Below are 22,186 nucleotides of genomic sequence, written 5' to 3' on the forward strand. Positions count from 1 at the left end.
ATTAAAATGAACTAATGTCTTTAAAAATAATTCCAAAAAACAAATATTTAATGAGATAATTTTGCATAGTGGAGTATCATGGTGATTGAGAAATATGTAATTCTTAGGCTGTCTTTATTTGAAGCTCAAGCTTCAGTTGAAGAAATTTGTGTGGGCCATTTTAGCATGTATTACTTCTTATAAAGAATACTTGACTAAGACTCAGGGAACATTTAACACAAAAAGGAAAAAAATAGATCATATAAAATTATCTATTTCTAAATGAAAGCATATAATGAGTCACCAAAAAAATTGCTGAAAGTCTAAATGGAAATAAGGGTGAATTTTAGCAAAATGTTAGTCACACATACAGAGATTTTCATATTGTCTGTTCCTCCTACAGTCTATGGTTTGACAACTTTATGGAGAGAGTATTTAGCTCCCTCCTCTGGCATACTGTGAGAAAAATTACTTTCGCTGCCAAAAGATTTTGACTTTTTTTTTTCTTTTTGGCGACAGAGTACCAAATGTCATATGCAGTGTCAAAGAAAAAAATAGTTGTGTGAATGACATCAAGTCTAAAGTGTTTTTATAGTATTGTAGGTTCTTTAAAAGTGTAAAATATATGTATTATATATGTATGTATGTATATATGCATATATATATATACACACACTTATTAAAAGTATAGAAAAAATGTTGCATGAACACTAGCTTTTCAGAAACTACTCAGTATTTCTCTTCTGACCAGAACAGATACCTGCAGACAGTCTTCAGCAATAACAGCATGGAACCTTCTTTTGAGTACAGAGCTGACAGCGTGCATTTGTCAAGGCTGAGAGAAAATGAACTTTATTTAGTTCTTGTTTTTAAAGTGGAATTTTTTTTGTCTTGTGACTTACAGACTCAACATTTTTAACTCCTCTCCCCATTTCCTTTTCTTCCAGGTTTCGCACTTTTAGACCTCACAGAACAGTTTTCCTCTCCTGCAATTGCGCCACCTATCCTTATTAAATTAGTAGAAGCTATTGAGAAGAAAGGTATGTGCTGGGATTGCATGCAGATTCTGTCCGGGTCCTAATCTTTTTTTTTTTTATAAGCAATCGGGGTTAAGTAACTTGCTCAAGGTTACACGGCCAGTTATTATTTCTGGGTGTGGTGCTGAGTATCCGAGCCCGGATTTGATCCAGGTCATCCCAACACTGGAGCCAGTGCTCTTACTCGCTGAGCCACCTGGCCGCCCCTTGCATGTCCTAATCTTGAAGGAAGTACTAGAAACTCAAGTATCAGAAAATAGTTTTCATCTGATCTTTGAAATCAAATGATGTTTGTCCTCCAGTACCTCAAATCAATGAATCACCTGGCACATATTAAGTACTTGCTGGCGTCTACCACTGTGCTTAGCCTTGAAGATATAAAGACAAAAATGGTGGTAACCCTGGGTTTTCAAAGACTCTGCCAGTGGGATTCGTGTTCTGCTGAGCCCTAACAAATTGGAGCCATTTTCATATATGAGGGTTCTGGTATCTTTTGTAAGAGGCCCAGCCTAGCTAAGCATGGAGAAGTTCATCAGCAGAGGGTTGGCTAACCTGGTGATCAATTTTTTTTTGGCCACTACAATTTATGGAATTGTAAGTGACTCACTTTTAAGTCATCCTAGATGGATTAAATCAGTGGAGGGAGCTCCTACACCAAGGATGTCAGATCTTTTGAAGTAATGGAGACAATTACTAAATAATAACTTCTGTCCTCACTTTATATAGCAACAAAATAACTTGTGCTGATATAGTTGTTCTGAAATCAGTGCTGTTTGAAAGGCTTGTTGCAGGATTTGACCTTTACGACATTTTAAGACATATAGAATAACGTACCTCTTCTAGAATTTAAAAATAGATATTAATGGGAAATGGGAGTGCCTTTCTCAGTTGATCAGCAAGTATTGATTAAGCAATTATGTGCCAGGCACTGTGAAAATAGATATAAACAGAAACATGTCTTTTCCCTCAAGGAGCTTACATTCTAATGGGGGAGACAACACATAAAAGGTGAGGGCTGGGCTGTGGGAGCTTGGTAAAGGGAGTCCAGAATACAGTCTGGGGAGGAATGAGATACAGATGGCTTGGGTGCCCTCCTTCTATGGGGGTCCTCAGAGGAGCCTCCCTATCAGAGAGAAAAGCAAGGGGCAGAGGGTATTTTCAGGGTGTGATTTCCAGGACCAGAGTAAGACTTTATGATGAAGTTTAGAGCATGATAGAAGGGCAACCTGTGGTTTATGGTTTCTCCAAGAAAAGTTTGGGGTTTTATTTTTTTTAAAACCAACACAGACTGGGTTTTTTTTGTATGTGTTTTAGGCCTGGAATGTCCAACTTTGTACAGAACCCAGAGCTCAAGCAGCTTAGCTGAACTCCGGCAGCTTCTTGATTGTGGTAAGAAAGATATTTTTTTCTTTCTTTTTTTTAAATAATTTTAAAAATATTAATTTAATTAATTTAAATTTAATAATTCCCCAGTTACATGTAAAAATAATTTAGAACTCAAAATTTTTTAAATAAATGTTAAAAATTTTCTCCCTCCATCCTTTCCCTGTGTGCTGTCAGGCACTGAACTACATGATTTTAAGCTCTTTTCTAGTATGAGGAATGATACCCCAAGAGTAAGGTTACTCCAAGTTCAGTTTCCACTTTGTGTTGTGTATCACCTGAAATAGATTAAGTAAGAAATGTCTATTGCAACAGTATGGCAGAAACTAGGTACAGATCAACATCTCATACTGTATGCCAAAATAAGGTCAAGATGGGTACATGGTGTAGACATAAAGTCAGTAACTCAACCCCAGGTTACTGGTCAGGACTAGCCAAGAAAGGGAATTGATACTGAAAAACTCCTTGTCTTCCCTCCTTCCACCCTACGAATTAGTCGCCTTCTTTTTTTTTTAAGCTTTTTGGAGGGGGGAGGGCAGGGCAATTGGGGTTAAATGACTTGCCCAAGGTCACACAGCTAGTAAGGGTTTAGTCATCTTCCAAATCAGATAGGTAGGTTTGGCATAGTGGATAAAGAAGACTGGAATTAGAATCAAGAGGACCTGTGTTCAAATTTGGACTCTGATTCTGTGTAACCACACCTTGAATTAGTGACCATATTGGCTCTTTGTAGGAAATCATGGTTCCTCAACATGCTGACACAGTCCTATTCTATATTCTGTGGTAACAGTAATCTACACAGTAATATTTATCTTCAGCTACTGTTCAGTCTGGAGTTTGATTAATTTAAGGGTTTGTTTTCACTTTTTCTATAGGCAGAAGTATTAGTAGCTAATATAATAACAATAACTCTTGGAACTTCTGCCTTATGAACCCAAAACGCCATTCATTCATTCATTGGACATTTACATAGACTTTGGGGGAAAATATGCAATTTAGTTAAACCTTGTTGGCTACCTTCACAAAACTTATCCTTGGGGGGGGAGAGGCTGAGGTGGAGATAAGATAGAAACTCAGAAAATTAATACATATTATGACATGGAGAAGGGAAAACAAAGTATTGTGTGTGATCTGAGGCTGTTATTATCTTGGTGAAAGTCTTCAGGGAGGAGATGGAGTTTGAATTGAATTTTAAGAGATGAGTAAGCACAAAGCAAGGAGGAGGATGAGCAAAGCACAGGGCATGAATGGGGGTGGGAAGTGCAAGATGTTGCCAAGGTTTGCCAATATAGAGTTCAATGTATTGTTCAATGTAGAGGGTCAGTGGTATGAGATAAGCTCTTCAGATAGGGGAAGACCCAAGTGCTAGTCAGTAGAGTTTGAGCTTTATTTTGGAAACAGTAGGGAATCTGAAGATTTCTGAGCAGAGAATTGACTTGAGTAGATTTGTGCACAAAGAAGGTGGTGAGGCCATATTAAAAAGGACTTGGAAGGAGGAACTTAATAAACCCATCAAAAAGACCTTCTAAAAATTTGTTAGCACCAGTACAGGTGGAAGGTAACAAGGTCCTGTGAGAATGGGAATAGGGAGGATGGGACAGGAGAGGAAATAGAACCAACATGATTTAAAAAATGATTGGATGAGAGGGAGCTGTCAAGGTAATTATCATAATGCCATAAAAGAGCTTTAGTGAGTTTCTATTTTTATTATGCCTTTCTCCTGTCATCTGTCTTCCAAATTGCCAACTCTACATTTCAGAATCACCAAGATAAATATAACATTATAAGCAACATAATCATTATTACAGCAATATTGTATTTTTCCTTTAAGATTTAATAATAAATGTTGTCCAAGTATGTACATGTGCAGATACGGGTGTGTGTGTTATTCCCCTCCATGTTTTTTTTTACTCCATTCAACAAGCCTACTTATGCCCCCAAGTAGTTAACACAATACAAATCCATACAAATCCAGTATGGAAGTATTTTCGGATTTTTTTAAAATTTTATTTCAAATTTATTTCAATTTATTTTATTTATTATCTAGCTATGTATGCTCTGTATGTGTGTGTGTATCTGGGTCTGTGTGTGTGTGTGTGTGTGTGTGTGTGTCTAATTGAAGATAATTTGCATCTTTAAAAAATCTAGAGCTCAAGAAGTATAATGGTTGAGAGACATAATTAGTGAACTGTAATAAAGTTGATGAAGAATTTGGGGAACAGAAGAAATGAGTGTTTTCAAGCCTATAAATTATTTAAGTTTTTTGGGTTTATGTCTCAAGTAATTATGGGACAGAGTACTTAATACTCGTACCACAAATGGAGCAAATAAGTCACAAGGGAAGAAGTACTTTAAAAAGCATATACATACATTAAAGGAGTAATAATAACATTTTTAGGGAAGTTAAATACATACTAAATAGGATGTCCTATAGAATGAACTTTGGGCCTTAAAACTTACTGTTCAAATTAGCTTATTTCTTCCTGGCATACTCTTTTACCTGCATGGTTCCTCTGTCATTATTCTCAGAGTCAGCTTTTTTACATACAGAGAAGCTTTTATATATTCAAGTTGTATTCAGATATTAGAAGCACATTTGGACTGCTAAATTCAGTGTCTTCTAGAAAATTTATGTGGCAAGTGCAAGGTTTTCCTACAAAGGGAACCATCTAATTATGCAAATACTAAAATTAATGGTAGTAATCTGTTAGGCAAATAAACAGATTTATTTAAGTATGCAGGAGGCCAGAAACATGCTAACAAGTACCAGTATGTAGGCATGTTGGGCAGGCATGTACATATTTAATCTTAATAGACCGATGGTATTAAAAAGATCTAGTGTTATAATACCAAATTTTCAATAATAAGACAGGAAATCGTGAAAGAAACATTAAATGATTTTGTTAACTCATTTGAGAGTCTAAACTTTAATTTTGTATGAATGTAAACTCCTTAAAGACAGAACACAGTTTTTTGTTTTTGTCTTTGTCTTTCCCAGCACATAGTAGGCACTTCAAAAAGACAGAAATTGAAAAAAAAAGATTAAGCAGGACTTTTAATGACTCAAATTTTCTCTCCAAAGCAGATATGTTTTACCACCAATATTCTTCCAGTTGTGCTATGTAATTGCCCATCATGGAATACCATAGTCTGTGATGAATTAAAGCTAGGGGTCACTCAAAGACAGCAGGGAGGTACATGATAAGCATAAATAGGCTTAAGTGTTAAGAATCGCACACCAAGAGCAGTATAAAAGATCATCAGAGAGATGTGTGACTGAAAGGGGAGGTAGGCTAGTCATTTGGAAGGTGTCTGGCGTAATAATAGCATATGTCTGTGTGATGATCTAGAGTTTTGCAAAATGCTTTATAGATACCTCATGCAACACAGATAGACATATATACACATATACATAGAGATGTTAGTCACATAATATCTCTGATCCTCAGTTTCCCATCCTATTCCCAAATATGTTAAATATTTAATATACTGGTCCACATATCTTCTAGCTAGTACTAGCTAGTAGTTAGCTAGCCCCCAGTAGTGTGAATAATGAATTCTGTGAAGTGATCACATTATTTGAATTCATGCTGCATATTTCCATCAGTTGCTATATCTTTTTTCACAATCATTAACTTCAGATAGTATAGATTAGAATACACTTGTGTACTTCATCTTTTTTTTTTTTTTTGCACTAACTGGGACCTAGCTGTAAATGTCAGAGGTGGAATTGTAAACCAAGTCTTTCTGACTCCTTCAGGTACAGCAGTCCTTCCATTATGCCATACTGTCTTCTTTAATAGGAGGTGACAGATGAACTGTCTCTTCATTCCATTGGTACCCATTCAACAAGAAAAGATCTAGGGAAAGATCCTTAGAACATTGGTTGACTCTCCAGTAGAAGATTTGCAGGAGGACATCAAAAAGTTGCAAAGGACCAGAAGGTGTAGATGGGTGGAAGCTGGCAATGTTGGAGGGAGTAATAATTCAGTCTTGGTGAGATCACAGATCCTTTGGAATATCAAAGGATGCCTTATTTGAAGACTGTCACTGAAGAGTAGCTTGTGTGGCATCTTAGTCTCAAGTCTCCATCTTAGTCTCAAGTCTCCATCTTAGTCTCCAAGTCTGACATTTGAAATTCTGAAGTCATAAATCTAACAGTCTATAGTGAGCCTTGTGTCTACTTGCTTGGGGATAGAATAGACAGTAACACCTCTAAGGATCCCTGTTTCCTTAGGTTAAGTGATTGAGAACCATACAAAAACTGATGGTGCCCCTTTCCATTCTAAGACTTTAGGATGGGCTATGCTGGTGAGCTTCAGAAGTCAGTAAGATCTCTCTAATCTCCCTGTCCTCTAGCCCCCATTTCATACGTAATTTCTTTCTGTTTGAAGACATGCTGTTGCTGTTCCTCTCTATGTTTCTTTAGGGCCAGCCAAATCAAATGTGTGACCCACAGGCCTTTCCATACAGAGTACAAATGTAATCTGTGGTTAGTTGTTCTTGGTAGGACCTGAAGTGGTTTGATGCACTTAACCTCATGAAATGCAATATTTTTTCTTACCTCCCATTGCTTCATACCAGTTGGATCTGTCTTGGTGCTTTTTGGTTGCATCTGTCTTCTTATAATACTTTGGACTACAAGCATCAACCTTGTAGAATGTGGTTTGCTTGGGAGGTGAACTGGGCTTAAGGTAAGGGATTTTCAGGACACCATTTCTATTTTCTGTTCAATCTTGGAGTGATTCTGAACTTTCTTAGGTATTTATTGCCCATTATTCCAGCCATTCAGGCTCAGCGTTACTAGCATCATCTTTGATTCTTCCCTCAGCTACCCCCTCCCCCATATCCGTGTGGTCACCAGTTCCTTTGTAATGTCTTACATTTGCCCCTTCCTGCTGCCATCACCCCAGTCCAGACCCTCATCATCTTACCACCTTCTTGATTGCTGCCATCCTACACATTGATTCTACATACCAGTGCCAGATTAACCTTCCCAGAAGACTACTTTGTTTCTTAGAAATTTACTGAGACTTCCCATTGTTTACAGGAAACAAGGCTGAAGTCCATAGTTAAGTTCCTACAAAATTTCTAGTCTCAACCTACCCTCACTCTTCAATCTCCCTTTACCTTGTTGACAAACTTTCATCATCAGCCAAACAAGACCATTTATTTATAATCACTGTGCCTTCCCCTTCTTTATATCCCTTTAAAACACCACGTACATTCCTGCATCTAACTTTAGTCACTTTAGTCTTCCTGTCTGAAATTTCCCCTCTTACCACCTCCTCTTGCATAAGTCCTTCAAGGCCTGGCTCAAGATACCATTCCTCCAAGAAACTTTTCTCTTATGACTCAGGCCTTAGTGACTCGTTCCTGAATTCCTTGTCTTTGTTATTCATGAGGAATTTACAGTTGAATTATTACCATAGTCTTCTAAAACTGATCTACCAGCTTCAGCTGTCTCCTTTCTCATTCATTCTCCTCCCATCATGATGCCAAAGGTATCTTCTTAAAGCGCAGGTCTGACCATGTCACTCCTCCATTCAATAAACTCCAGTCCCTCCCTGTTATTTCTTGGATCAAATAAAAACTCTTTTGGGCATTAAAGCCTTTCACTAACAGGCTACGACTTAACTTGCCACCTTTCTTATATATTACTCCCTTTCTGCTTCCTTTAAAGTTCAACTCACATACCATATCCTATTTTTCTGATTCTACTTCTGCTTCCCCCTTCTTTCTATGCCTTGCCTTGAAAATTAATTCACATTTATTTTGTGTGTTCCTGTTAAATATGTACATGTAGTCTCTCCCCGAAGCATCAAGGATGGTATAATTATTCTCTTGAGTCCTGGTCTCTGACATAGAGTTGATCCTTAATAATTACTTATTGTTGATTGTAATTGTATTTATCATTTTGTGAATGTGTTGGATTTCTATAACTGGATATAAACTTCGTGAGGGTGAGGTTTTATTTGCCTCCGGTGTCTTGCATTCTGATACTTTATTAAATGCCTTTTGGGAAGAATTTGCCATAGTGTTGCTTAGCTCTTTTCTCAGTCGCTGGAACAGTAATTCTAGAAGTCACTTTGGGTGGCTATCCAAATAGCCATATTATTATTATCTTGCATATAGCAGATGTTTCATAAACCTTTCTTGAATGTCAAGGAAATTAACTAAACTTTTTGTGAACTAATAACATTGATATCCTGATGATTGACAATTGCTGGAATTCTGTAACATAATAATATTAAGTTTTTGTAAAAAATTAAAGATAAAAGATTTGTAGGGTTCAATCAGTGTATTTGTGACCATCACAGCAATTTGGGACTTTGAGGTGGTGTAGATGTGATATAGAAGAACCTTTTTGAGAATTCAAGCCTCTTGCCATCTTCCTTCGTTTTACTGATCTTATTATCACTCCTTTTTGGTTTGCAGCTTAGGAAGCAGTCATTCTTAAAGACTACAGAAATGTTAAAATTCTTGACGCCTGAAAATGTAATGTATTTCTTCTTGTTTAACAGATGCCTCTTCAGTGGACTTTGATGTGATTGATATGCAGGTCCTATCTGATGCTTTCAAGAGATATCTCCTGGACCTGCCGAATCCTGTCATTCCAGGGACAATTTACAGTGAAATGATTTCTGTAGCACAAGGTTGGTTCCCCCTTTTTAGACACCTCGATTAAACATACATTTAGAGATCTCAAAGAACTTAATTAAATGTTGTTTAAAGAGCCCGTTTACCTTTCTAGGTTGATTACACTTTATTTGCACTTCCATAATGTGTTCTAGCACAGTGAAGCTACATCTCCCAACCTCTGTCTTTGCACAAGCAGTCCCCTTTGCCTGGAATACTTTCACTGTTTACCTCTGACTCTTGGGGTCTCTAGCTCCCCTCGGAGCTCAGGTGCTCTCTTTCTCCTTCAGGAAGCCTTTCATTATTCCCCAGGTGTTCTCTCTCCACTGAAGTCACGTGGTGTTTATGTTGTGTATATGCCCTGTGAATTGTCTGTGAATCTGTTGGATCCCCCTTGTTCTTCAGTCATGTCCGATTCTTTGTGACCCCATGGACATTCTTTGTGACCCCAGCACACTCTTGCTGTCCATGGAGTTTTCTTGGCAAAGCTATTATTTATTAAATTACTATTTCCTTTTCCAGTGGATTAATGCAAACAGAGATTAAATGACTTGCTCAGGGACGCACAATTAGTAAATGTCTGAGGTCAAATTTGAACTCAGATCTTCGTAACACCAAGCACAGTGCTTTATCCACTAAGCCATCTAGCTTCTTCCTGTCTCCCCTTAGTAGCATGTAAGTTCTCAAGGTGCTCTACACACAATAGATGCTTAATAAGCTCTTCTTTCTGAATAAGAAAATAATATTAAACTGAAAACATGAAACTTTATTGTCTATTGTACTCTAGTCATAAAGGCATCAAATAGTTTACCCAGAAGGATGTGTCCACATGTTGAAATGGCTAATTGTTAACCTTTTATCAGTATTGGCAAAGTTCACTATCAGCAGAGGACACAGTGTTCAGAGGTTCAGTGGTGGTTTCAAGGAATTGGTTCAGGAGACTGGTGAATGAGTATGCCCATTTCACTTTTTTTCCCTTTTTGGATGATCATTACAGTATATGTTCACAAAAGATGAATGTCAGCTAGGAGCTAATGCTCTCATCACATGTTCTTTGGGGCAGGATATCGTGGTTAGTAACCTTAAAAGTTAGAACCTGTGTCACTTATCTGGTTCATCTCTAAATTAGCCAATCACCCACCAGTGAACACTCAGTTGTGGCTTGTGCCAAGTGTCTCTTAGATTTCCATTTGGTTTAAGAAGATCTTACTTTGTCACAGAAGTACTTTTTCTAATGAGAAGAGCAAATGCCCTGCTCCTCGTGAAGACTGGTGTTAACTTTGCTCTAATTAATACTTCTTGTGGAGTTGTGGGAAATAGTGGCAACAGTTGCTGGCAGTATTTGCTGATCTTTGAAGCAGTTTCTGTTTCTCCTTGTAGAACTACAGAGCACAGAAGAGAATGTCCAGATGCTGAAGAAGCTTATGAGGACTCCTCACATACCTCATCAGCATGGGCTCACGCTTCAGTATTTGTTAAAACATTTCTTCAGACTCTGCCAAGCTTCAAGCAAAAATCTTTTGAATGCAAGATCTCTCTCTGAAATTTTCAGCCCTATGCTTTTCAGGTCTCCAATCACGGGGTAAGTGTTTGTGTGGAAAAATGTTAGTTGTATGTTTGATAAAGTAATTTTTATGCCTTCAGTTTCTGGACCAAACATGCTTTAAAAGGGCCAGCCCATTAATGGGTGTGCATGTTTGTATCTCTTGTTTATAGAAAAAGATATGTTTTCTGATTTTTTTTTTTAAAGCAAAAGATTTCTAATAAGAAACTTTGGTTTTTGCAGCTCTGATAATGCCGAAAACCTCATAAAAACGATAGAGCTTTTGATCTCAAGTGAATGGAATGAGCGACAGCCTGCACCAGGTCAGCCCCACCTTTTTTTGTTTTTATTTTCTTAAAGTTTAAGGAAACTTTTCTCACCATATCCCCTTCCTTTATCTTGACAATTAATTTAGTGATAAAAATTGAGCTGAGAGTCATGTGTATGGTGCATGTTTACTGGTTTCAGTACTTCAGAATTTAAATGAGGAGGACAGAGGTCCTTGTTTCCTTTCCTTCTACTCGAACAGGGTTGCTTTCAGTAGTTGACACTCTAATTTTTATTTCTAATACTTATAAAGTAGGGAATTTATAATTACTCTATTATTTGAAGTATTTTGCAATGTGTGTTTTGGAAGCAGGTATGCTGAGAGAGATGTCAAAAAAAAAATTTCAGTAATGCAAGCTGTAGAAAGCCATAGTCTTTGGTGCAGCAAGTTGTAGCAGGCCAGATACTTCTTTGAAAGCAGGCTGGTCTGTGTTCCACAAGCCCTTGAGCAGAGCAGGAAACAGACTCGATGAGTGGTAGCTTTCATTTGAAATTGTAGATCGATCTTTCCTCCTCTGAGAGCTTCTCTCTCATGACCCTTTTGACCAGTCTGGAAATGTGTCAGGAGTATTGATGAGAAGTAAATGCTGGTCTTTTATACTTATGCTGTACATTCTGTGGGTGAAAGAAGAAAAAAAACCCCTAAATCTTAGATTTCAAGACCCTGTGTGTATATTTAGATACAGATATTTGACTTTTTATTTTTAATTACTATATTATACCAGTTCTATACTGCTGTGTACCAGAACATAACAAGAGAGTCTGGTTACTTAGAGTGGACCTGGTAAGGAATGGTCAAGTTAACCAAAGTGGAATTTAGGGAGAAGTAGGAAATTGTGTTTCACTAATTGTAATTTATGTTGAGAAATAAGAATTATGAATTTGTCATGAAAGATAGAGTACACCATTTGAAGGTGTTTCAAGTTTCCTACCTACCATTTAGCCTCTCGGCCTCAGTTTCCTCACTTATAAAATGAGTGTAATAATAACACCTTTACAAGTTTGTTTTGAAGATCAAATGAAATAACACTTTTAAAGCACTGTATAAATGTTGGCTGTTGAGAGGTAGCAGGGTATAATGGTAAAAGCTGAATCTTTGCCTTATTTATAAAATGAGGGGGTTGGACTAGATGGCCCCTGAGGTCCTTTCCACCTCCTAAGTCTGTTCTCCAGTAACATGGCAATTTAAAAATGTCATTCTCTTGTAGGTAGGTCACATGTTCAGCTATTTGTTGTGTAGTATTCATATTGTATCTCTCTATAAGAGTGCCCTTATACACATCTCCAGTGCCTTCCCATGCAGAATTAGCTGTAGTAGATTTACATTTGGGTCTACAAATTTATCATGTGGTATTTATGAGAGAGGTCCTAGTACACAGGAAGAGTTAGGCTGCTGTGTAAATTGAGTAACTCTCTTTAAATAATCCCTAATTTAAATAAAACAGCAATTAAATTGTGCCTGTATTCATAATACATATTTAAAGCAGCTTTATGATGAAAGTTCATATCTGTACTTAGCATTAGGTGAAGAAATAGCACAGTAAGATTAGCTCAATCATTTGTGTGGAAGAATAATAAATAAAGCCATTTATGTTGGCTAGACTATCACAGGAGGGCCAATCCTTAAATTGGCAGGTATTGGAGCAGGCTTTCCAGAATCCTACAAACAAGAAATTCTCAAAGTCTAGCTTCTGTAAGGTTCCCCAACCTGGAAATGTGACAGAAGTATTGAAATGAAGTAAATGCTGGTCTTTTATTCTTACTGTGTGCAAGCTGTGGGTGTGAGAAGAACAAACCCCATACGTTAGATTCTGAGGCCCTGGAGGTATGTTCAGATACAGATATTTAACCACATAGCATTATTATATTCTCATTGGGGAATACTCTCACATATTATGCAGCAGAAGTGTGCAAACAGTTTCCGAGATTGGTTGGCTCTATACACTGCCCAAGAGGAGATGGGTGGGCCTCTGTTATGAGGCTATGACCAGATCATAAAAGATAAGTATGATACACACAAGTGATTGGTCATTGCTGTTGAAGAGTACTGTCTAGTAAGAAAGACTAGTCCAGAAAAATGCATGAAAGCTAGTCAAAATATAGGACTATACAAAATAGTCCATAACTAGAGAATAAACTGTATGAAACAGGTGCTCAGCGATGTAAGAATTCATAGATGAGGGAAATAAGTGGGGAGTGCATTGAGCTGGGCATAGGATTTTCCTAAGAGAAGGGACAGAATCATTGAAAAGTTCTGGGATGGAAGATGGCAGAGTAGAAGCAGGACCTCCCTGCTGCTCTTGCTTCCATCTTCCCCAATCCATGTAAAAAGGGGACTCTAAACAAACTTTGGAGCTGCAGAACCCACAAAACGACACAGAGAAGCTAACCTCCCGCTGAGGACAACACAGCAGGCCTGCAGGAATTGGGCAGCACAGCGCTCTGGGAGCCGAGCCCAGCTCCATGCCCAGGCTTTAGCCACAGGGCGGGCCTGTCCAGCCGCCCACCGGAGGGTCTCCAGATCAGCAGCAGCTGTGGCCTTTTTCAGATTTATCAACACATAGATGCGAAGGACAAAGTGAGAGGTCAGTGCAGTCTGGACTTTGGGACCAGTAAGTGGGAGTGTGTGGCTTTTACCCCCGGGGTGAGAATCTGCTGAGACACCAGCACAGCCAGCCAGCGCCATGTGGTGGCTTCAGCTCCTGGCCTGCAGAGTGTAGGGGGACCAAGCACCAGTCTGAGGGGTAATCGCTCCTGCTTTAACCTGCTTGGATCTGGATTGCAGTCTAGGGTGGAGGTCCTGGGGTGTATGTCCAGCTTACCAGAGCATGTGGAGGCTTCAGAGAGGGCACCCATCTAATACCTCCGGCAACTGAAAAAAAACCCCAGTGTTTGGGACGAAAGCTCCCCTATCTGGTGTCAGAGTCCTACTGTGGCAAAAAGCCCAGGGGTCAAGTGACTGAGGGGCGACATGACCAAGCAAAGGAAACAAAGCAGACAGAAGATTCCAACATTACACCCCTGTTTGGGGGACAAAAAGGAGCAAAGCATGGAACAGGAGGAAAACAGTGAAGTCAGAACTCCTGCACCAAAAGCTTCAAAGGAAAATACAAGCTGGTTACAGATCATAGAGGACCTTAAGAAGCAGATAAGAGAAGTGGAGGAAAAATTGGGAAGAGAAATGAGAACAATGCGAGAAAATTATGAAATGAGAGTCAACAGCCTGATTGAGGAAAATAACACTTTAAAAAACAGACTGACTCAAATGGCAAAAGAGGCTCAAAAAGGCAATGAGGAGAAGAATGTCTTAAAAAGCTGAATTTGCCAGATGGAAAAAGAATCTCAAAAGCTCAATGACGAGAATCATTGCTTCAGAATTAGACTGGAGCAAATGGAAGCTAATGACTTTATGAGAAATTAAGATGCTGTTAAACAGATCCAAACAAATGAAAGAATAGAAGGCAATGTGAAATAATCTCATTGGAAAAACCACTTACCTGGAAAATAGACCCAGGAGAGATAATTTAAAAATTATTGGACTACTTGAAAGCCATGATCAAAGTAAGAACCTAGAAATCATCCTCCAGGAAGTTCACAAAGAAAACTGCCCTGATGTTTTAGTACCAGAGGGCAAAATAGAGGTTGAAAGAATCCACCGCTCACCTCCTGAAAAAGATCCCCAAAAGAAAACTCCTAGGAATATTATAGCCAGGTTCTGGAATTCCCAGATTAAGGAGAGAATATTACAAGCAGCCAGGAAGAAACAATTTGAATATTGTGGAAACACAATCAGGATAACCCAGGATCTAGCAGCTTCTACACTAAGGGATCGAATGGCTTGGAATATGATATTCCGGAGGTCAAAGGAGCTGGGATTAAAACCAAGAGTCACCTACACAGCAAAACTGAGTATCATGTTTCAGGGGAAAATATGGTCATTCAGTGGAATAGAGGACTTTCAAGCATTCTTGCTGAAAAAAAAAACAGAGTTGAATAGAAAATTTGACATTCAGATCAAGAAGCAAGAGAAGCATGAGAAGATAAACAGGGAAAAGAAATCATAAGAAAGTTATCAAAGTTGAACTATTAACATTCCTACATGGAAAAACAATAATTGTAACTGATGAAACTTTTCTCAGTAGTTGAAGGGAATATATAATATATATATATATATGAGGACATATATGAATACATATGTGAATGTGTGTATATATACTTACAGGTGTACATAGATAGAGGGCACAGGACGAATTTAACAGGAAGGGATGATACTTAAAAGGTGGAATTAAGAGGTGAGAGAGGAATATAATGAGAGGAGATGGGGAGAGACAGAATGGGGTAAACTATCTCATACAGAAGAGGCAAGGGAAAATGGTTACAATGGAGGGGAAGAATAGGAAGGCAAAAGGGAATGGGTCAACCTTATTCCCATTGAATTTGGCTTGAGGAGGGAATGAAATACACACTAAATAGGGTATCTCACACTCCAGGAGAGTAGGGAGGAAGGAGATGAGAGGGGGGATGATGGAAGGGAGGGCAGGCAGGCTGGGGGGAGGGGAGTTGGAAGCACCCACTTTTGAAAAGGGACAGGATCAAAGTAGAGAATAGAACAAGTGGAAGGTGGGATAGGAGGGAGGGAAGTATCAGTCTTTTACAATATATCTACTGTGTTATTGTTTTGCATTAGCCACACATGTACAACTTATACTGAATTGCTTATCTTCCCAGTAAGGGTGGGTGACAAGGGAGGAAGGGAATGAATCTGGAATTCAAAGTTTTAAAATCAAATATTCAAATACATATATATATATATATATATACACACACACTATTATTAACACTATTTTACATGTAATTGGGAAATACGATATACAGGCACTGGAGCATAGAGATCCACTGGAAAAGTCAAAAGGGGTATGGGAGAAAATATGGGAGAGAGCAGATTGGAGGAGGGGATATCCAGTGGGATCACTATTTTGGGGTGGTGGGTAGGGGAAACATGGGGAGAAAATTTGTAACTCAAAATCTGGCAGAAATGAATGATGTAAATCAGAAGTTAATAAAGCATTTGAAAAAAAAAAAGTTCTGGGATGTTAAAGAATGAATGTGAAAGAATAGTAAACCTTTCAGTACTTTTACTCTGGCGACAATACCCTCCCAGTCATGATACACTTCTAATCGTGCTGGTAACTGATAAAAATATTTCGTTAAGCAGTAAAGTAAAACAGTTAGTATTGTTTCTTATGTTAGAGGGTTAAAAAAAAGCCCTGTTATTTGCTTATTTGAAATGTGTCGTGGTTGTAGAAATGTTAGGCTGACAGAGACATTAGAGACCATCTAAAATTCTGTCCCTTCTTTTTTATAGTGACATACCCAACATCATACATGTAGTACTGGGACAAGATCTCATTAGACTTATTCCTTGTCCAATGGGACTTTTCCCCATGCTGCATTGGATTTACTCTTCCTCTCCTTTCCCACTATCACCCTTAATTTAGACTTAAACTACATTATCTCATGCTTATGTTACTCAAGTATGCTTTTAACAGATCTGTCAAATCTCACTCTATTGTGCAAAATTCTGCCTACCAAAACTTCTTCAAACACTGTTTTTATTATTGGTATAATGTTGGTCTCCTTATTCTAGGATCTCTGTGGCTTCTTATTGCCTCCTGAATTATGTCCAAATTTCTTAGTCTGATTTTAAAGACCATCATCCTATGTCTCCAATAATAATTACAACATATCACATAAGTATTAAATTCATTGTCCTTTAATATATGTAAAACACTTTATATCCATTTTCAGGTAGTGTTAACTAGTGGGAAAAGTGTCGAATTTGATTTTGCCGCTTAGGAGCTGTGAGATTAAAGAAGTCCGGGCGTTAGTTTGCTCAATTGTAAAACAAAGTTGTTGGATTGGATGATACCGAAGGCTTTTTCCGTCTCTAAATCTGTTGTCCTAGGTTATTTGATCCTCCCAACAGTCTGGTGAAGTATAGATACTATATAAAGAATTATTACATTCCTGGTTTTTTTGTTGTTCAGTCGCGTCTGACTCTTCATGACCCCATTTGGGGGTTTCTTGGCAGATACTGGAATGGTTTGCCATTTCCTTGTGTAGTTCATTTGACAGATGAGGAAACTGAGGCAAATAGGATTAAGTGACTTGTGCAGGGTCACATAGCTAGTAAATGTCTGAGGCCAGACTTAAACTCAGGAAGATGAGTCTTCCTGACTCCAGACCTAGTGCTCTGTGCACTATGGCGCCACCTAGAGCAATGGCCTTGCAAGAATTTTTTCTGTTTCCCGATGCTCTATTGGACCTAACCTTTGATAGAACATGGGAGGGCTGAGTGGAGGAAGAGAGGAAGGCCCTGCCATGTTCTGTTGAAAGAGTGTTGTTCTGCTTTGTAGAAGAGGGAGAGGGATGATGCCTGTGCATCGGAACAAAACTTTCCCTCTTCTTCTCCCTGTCCTTTCTCTCTCCTCCTTTCTTCCACCTTCTCTTTTCTCTTTCTCAGATTTACTGAGAAGTTTTACTTTTGGTTTGCTGGTGTAGGCTTTTCCTCTTCCTCTGAAAGTGACTGGAGGTTTGAGGAAAGTGGCCTGGGAGGAAGGAGTTATTATTGTACCTTCAGGTGATAGGCAGGCTTTTTTTTTCCCCTGTGACCCAATGAATAGTAATCTCTGTGGAAAGGGAAGAACTTTTGATAGTCAAGTCTAGTTCTTATGCAAATAGATATCTGCCTGCATTTATGACTGCAGTTTGTAAATTGAGGGCATACTCCAGCTCCCTTTGAGGGAGGGGCAGCGTGGGGCTGTGGGAAAAGAGTTCTGAAAGGAGTTTTTGTTGGCTTTGGTTCAAGTTCTGGCCCTGTGCTTTACTGCCTAAGTAACCTTGAGGGAGTCACTCTTTTCTATGGGTCTCAGTCTTCTGTCTATAAGATGAGGAGGCTTGAATGGGTTCCTGCTGGCTCATTCATCCTCAGACTTATTACTTCTTTCTTGTGGGTATAAATAGGTAGAAGGGGCTAGGAATTCCCCCTTTGGCTGACTTGGAGGAAATGGGGAACAGGACAGAGGCAGAAAAGTAACAGCACAGCAGATAAGTGCTGGTTTTGGGGAAACCTGAGTTCAGATTCAGCTTTAGACACTTAATAATTGTGTGACCTTGGTAGAGTCACTTAATTTCAGTTTCCTCATCTGTAAAATGAGGATAATACTAGCACCTATCTCCCATGATTTTTTCAAAGATAAAAGGTGATATTTATGATATATAATTACATATTGATATATAATATATAGTGATATATATTATATAATGCTCTTCTAAACCTTGAAAGTGATATTTAAATGCTAGAATTATTATGAACAGTTAGCTAAGCACTGATCGTAAAAAGCAATGAATTTATATCCTAAAAGAATTTTCAGTTCACAGCAATTATCTGAAGAGCATTAATGTATGTTGTCAAATTTAAAGGATTGAAAGAATTTTGGCATTATATGGAAGCATTTTTTAAAAATTCATAGCTTAAATATTTGCCTTTTTTGTGTTTGGTTCTAAAAACATTTTAAAAAACTTTATCTTTAAAAATTTATGTAAAATAATCATTTCACTGCTTATTTGTTACAAACAAATTTTTAATGGTGTTCTAAGGTTCATAGAAGCTGGGTGATTCTTTGTCTTGCATATGCCTGTAAATCACTGATGATGTTTTGGGTTTGCTTCTTAAACTAGATCTTATAAAATATTTGGGAGATGAAATTTGACAGGCATTTTATTTTTTTAAGATATGATACGTGAGCAAGTTAAGTTTTATCAGGATGACTGTGTTTTGGACCCTCATATGCTAAAAAAATAATAATAAAATGCATGTAGCCTTAGGAAATATTTCTGCTGGCATTTTGTTGGTTGTTAGGTAATCAATCTATGGGATTTGTGTTCACTTTTTGATAATAAGTCATTTTCATAATGAATCATATTGAATTAAGTGAACTCTTAGTTTACTTAAAAATTCATTTAATCTTGGTCGGCCTGGGAGATCAAGTTTGTAATTTTCTTTCAGGAAACAGTTACACAACTTCTCTGTTTTGCCAGCAGAGGGTGCCCTTTTTTAAGATATTATTAGTGTAGCCTTTTTTCTCCCCTAGTAGTGTTCATTGAAGAGGATGCATTGAGAAATGATTTATCCCACATTTTCAGCAATATTGTAGCATCAGCATGAATAACAGAGAATTCATGAAGAAATTGTCTAAGCAAACTCCAAACTCTTTCTAAATATATATTACAAGACTTTTCTCTCCCAGTAACTGGGAAGTGATCCTCTCTGGTGGACAATTTGGTTTTGAAACATAATCAATATCTTAGTTGATTTGGGAAGTAATTTAATCTCGTAAGTTTTTCATTTGATTGAAGTGAGAATTCTTGAGGCTTGGTAGCTCTTGTGAGTAGTTATGCTAGGAAAAGAGGTTTCTAAGGTGATGAGCTTTAGAAAGACAAATGACAACACTCGGTACAACAGTGTCTGAGTTGGGTACATGCTAAACCAAGTTGCTGGCAAATATTAATTTTTTATTAATCTGTGCCCTCTTATTGGAAAAGTTGGATTTTTATGGGCTAGTCCACAGAGGGATCCTTCCTAAGTTGTTCTTCAATGTCTTTAGCTGTTTGATCAGAGTGCCCTTTTCATTATGAGAGTAATCCTACGGCATATTTTTCATTTTTGTATCTGTTAATCCTATGTCAAAACATGACTGTTTCTCCTCTTAGCACTGTGATCACTCAGAATGCTGTAATGCTTTTCAGGCATGAAGTATAATGGGCATTGGGAAGACCCTTTAGCTTCCAAGAGAGTGAGGGGATGACTGTTATTACAATAATCACAGGATAGAAACCAGAAAAGTGTGTGATGGACATAGGTTTTAGCTTCTTTGCATGTGGCTAAAAATACTTCATGATAATTTCTCTTGCAGCTTGATTTTGACTTCCCCCTTCTGTGGAGAAAGGGGTGGTATCGATTCTTTTACTGTGCTCGTAATGTTGGTAGAGGTATCCACATCGATACCCATGACACCTTTGGTCAGTCAGATGAATGTTCCTCATATTAACAGCATAGCCTAGACTTTTCATGGCTCACTTCTTCCCTATAACTTCCTCAAATACAGGAAATGAAAACATCCTCTGGGATGATTTGACCCCAATGTCATCCCCATCCTGTCCTTTGCCCTGTGTGGCCATCAGATAAACATAATGCAGACACACCTATTAATTATTAGAAAATGGTGTGGCGATTTTAACTGTCAGGCAAAACCAACCACATGGGAATGACTGCAAAGAATTTTCCACATGGTAGTGAAGTGCTCTATTCATGCCTAGTAATAATAGCCTTACTGAGGAACCCTCCCTTACAAATATTTTGGAATCTGTATTTTGAATCCCTCCCCTGCCAGTGCTATTAAATGAACTCAGCCCCGGATGGAGCTGCTTCCTAAGGGTCTTCAGGCTGCACCTGTAGTAGCGGGCTCCGCACAAGTGAGGAGGAGGAGGTGGCCCAGAGGAGTGTGAGCCGGTTACTCTGTATGTGCCTGGGCTGTTCTGAGAGGTTCAGAACTTTACAAGGAAAGCTTTGATTCTATTTTTTGCTGAACTAGCTCAACCACTTCCTGTGTTTGGCTGCTCATAGTGCCTTGCTTGACTGCCGGTTACTTTAGTCCTGCAGCCAGTTACAGAGCCTATTTTGGTCTGCTTACAATGGCCTTCTCTCTCATATGCTCAGCTAAAACGAGAAAGTTAGCCCAGTGCCGGCCACTTGTTAGCTGATGACAACTTTTACTTTGACTCTGGTTTCTCCCTTCCCCCACCTGAAATCCCTAGCTCAGCAAATATTTGAACCTGCCCAAGTTAATCATGAAGCTGAGATCTTTATCTGAGAGAGACGTGCCAGCGACTGAGTTTTTTTTTTTTTTTCCACAGTACAGTACTGAAATTGAGTTCACTTTTTAGTGATGAGCCAGATAGAAGTGTATCTCCTCGGACTGCACTGAGATTGCATCTGTTCAGAGCAGAGCAGGAGGAGGGCTCCGCTTTTCTGACTACATGTTTCAACCGTTTCCTAGTGGATTTTATGGAACGTTAATTGAAAGCTGTAGAATTCCTCTTCAGGAATACTATTCTACCCCTTCCCTCAATTGGTCCAGACAAGATTGGAACCATTTCATGATCCTCCATTTGGGGGAGGCCTGGGGGTTTTTTATATTTTCTTGGTGGAAAAATAGCTTTGTAGATTTTTCATATTGTTGGATCCAGGAGTTTCAGAGGAAAACATTTGCAATGCATAACTTACAAAGTAAGTTGTTTCTGATTTGTCTCTCCCCCCCCCTCCCCCCGTCCCATTTCACTCTCCTGAAAAGCATGAGATTCCTTCCTTGAGGATGTTGCTGGTACTTATGGATTCTGTGAGTTGGGGGGGAGGTTTAAAGGGTAGAATGGGGGTGGATTAGAGTAGTTTTTGTGAGTGTGTGGAGGGAGAGGAGGGAAAGGCTGTGTTTGGATTGGAAGAGAAGGAAGGAGATAATTACATTGTGCTTGGTTAGAAGTTGTTCCTAAGCCAGGTCCTAGGGAGGCAGTGGAAAATCACCTGTCTCTCTGTCCTCCCTGTACTGGCTCACCATATGGTATCACAGCAAGCTAGACTGGTTTAGGTTAAATGCTAACCTGATTGTACAAGTGTAGCTGTCCAGAGTTGGCTAACTGAAAAACTGTAAAGAAATTGCTTTGAAAATACTGTTTTAATTTTTCTTCTGGGGGCCAGTATGGTATCTTATTTTAACATTGAAAAGGGGACAGGGGGAGGTTTACAAGCCTTATATGAAGCAAAAAGATTGTTACTTAGCATAAGCTTTCCCAGCCGCCTCCCTCTTTTGTAAATGTCTTCATCACTCTTAAGTATTTATACAAATAGAATTTGGAGGTGTAATCTCTGAAACGGTGTGTGTGTGTGGGGGTCGGGGGATACACAGATACAGCACAAACACATGCACGCACTTCAACGGCTTTGTCCACAGTGTCCATTTAGTGTGTGTCCAGATTGTTGGAAAATCCTAAGAATAAATAAGCCATCTGTACTCTTCATGTTGTCTTTAAAAAATGCATGATATACAATTTTTAAAAATAATGCAGGCATTTTTTCAAGGACTGCTAACTTGCCTAGCTGTGCAAATAAGCACCGTTTGTCTTGGGAGAGTTGTCTTCTTTCTTTAGAATACATTGAATGTGA

The 22,186-nt window shown here is 38.5% G+C and overlaps 1 protein-coding gene across 3 annotated transcripts in view; it reads left to right on the top strand.

Annotated features, from left to right (window-relative positions):
- PIK3R1 (phosphoinositide-3-kinase regulatory subunit 1) overlaps nucleotides 1-22,186 on the top strand; it is a 98,330-nt gene that overhangs the window by 65,181 nt on the left and 10,963 nt on the right. For 2 of the 3 annotated variants that reach the window (XM_069096446.1, XM_069096447.1), the window contains 5 exons: nucleotides 927-1,019; nucleotides 2,331-2,405; nucleotides 8,924-9,055; nucleotides 10,419-10,620; nucleotides 10,825-10,904. In XM_069096446.1, coding sequence (XP_068952547.1) covers nucleotides 927-1,019; nucleotides 2,331-2,405; nucleotides 8,924-9,055; nucleotides 10,419-10,620; nucleotides 10,825-10,904 — 582 coding nt within the window. Of the gene's footprint in view, nucleotides 1-926; nucleotides 1,020-2,330; nucleotides 2,406-8,923; nucleotides 9,056-10,418; nucleotides 10,621-10,824; nucleotides 10,905-20,674; nucleotides 21,257-22,186 lie in introns of those variants that run through there. The other variant, XM_069096448.1, reaches the window with a different exon arrangement.

The sequence above is a fragment of the Petaurus breviceps genome, unplaced genomic scaffold (assembly GCF_028583685.1).
Source record: "Petaurus breviceps papuanus isolate PSGF00001 unplaced genomic scaffold, PetGlider_PUasm1.0 229, whole genome shotgun sequence".
Lineage (NCBI taxonomy): Eukaryota > Metazoa > Chordata > Mammalia > Diprotodontia > Petauridae > Petaurus > Petaurus breviceps.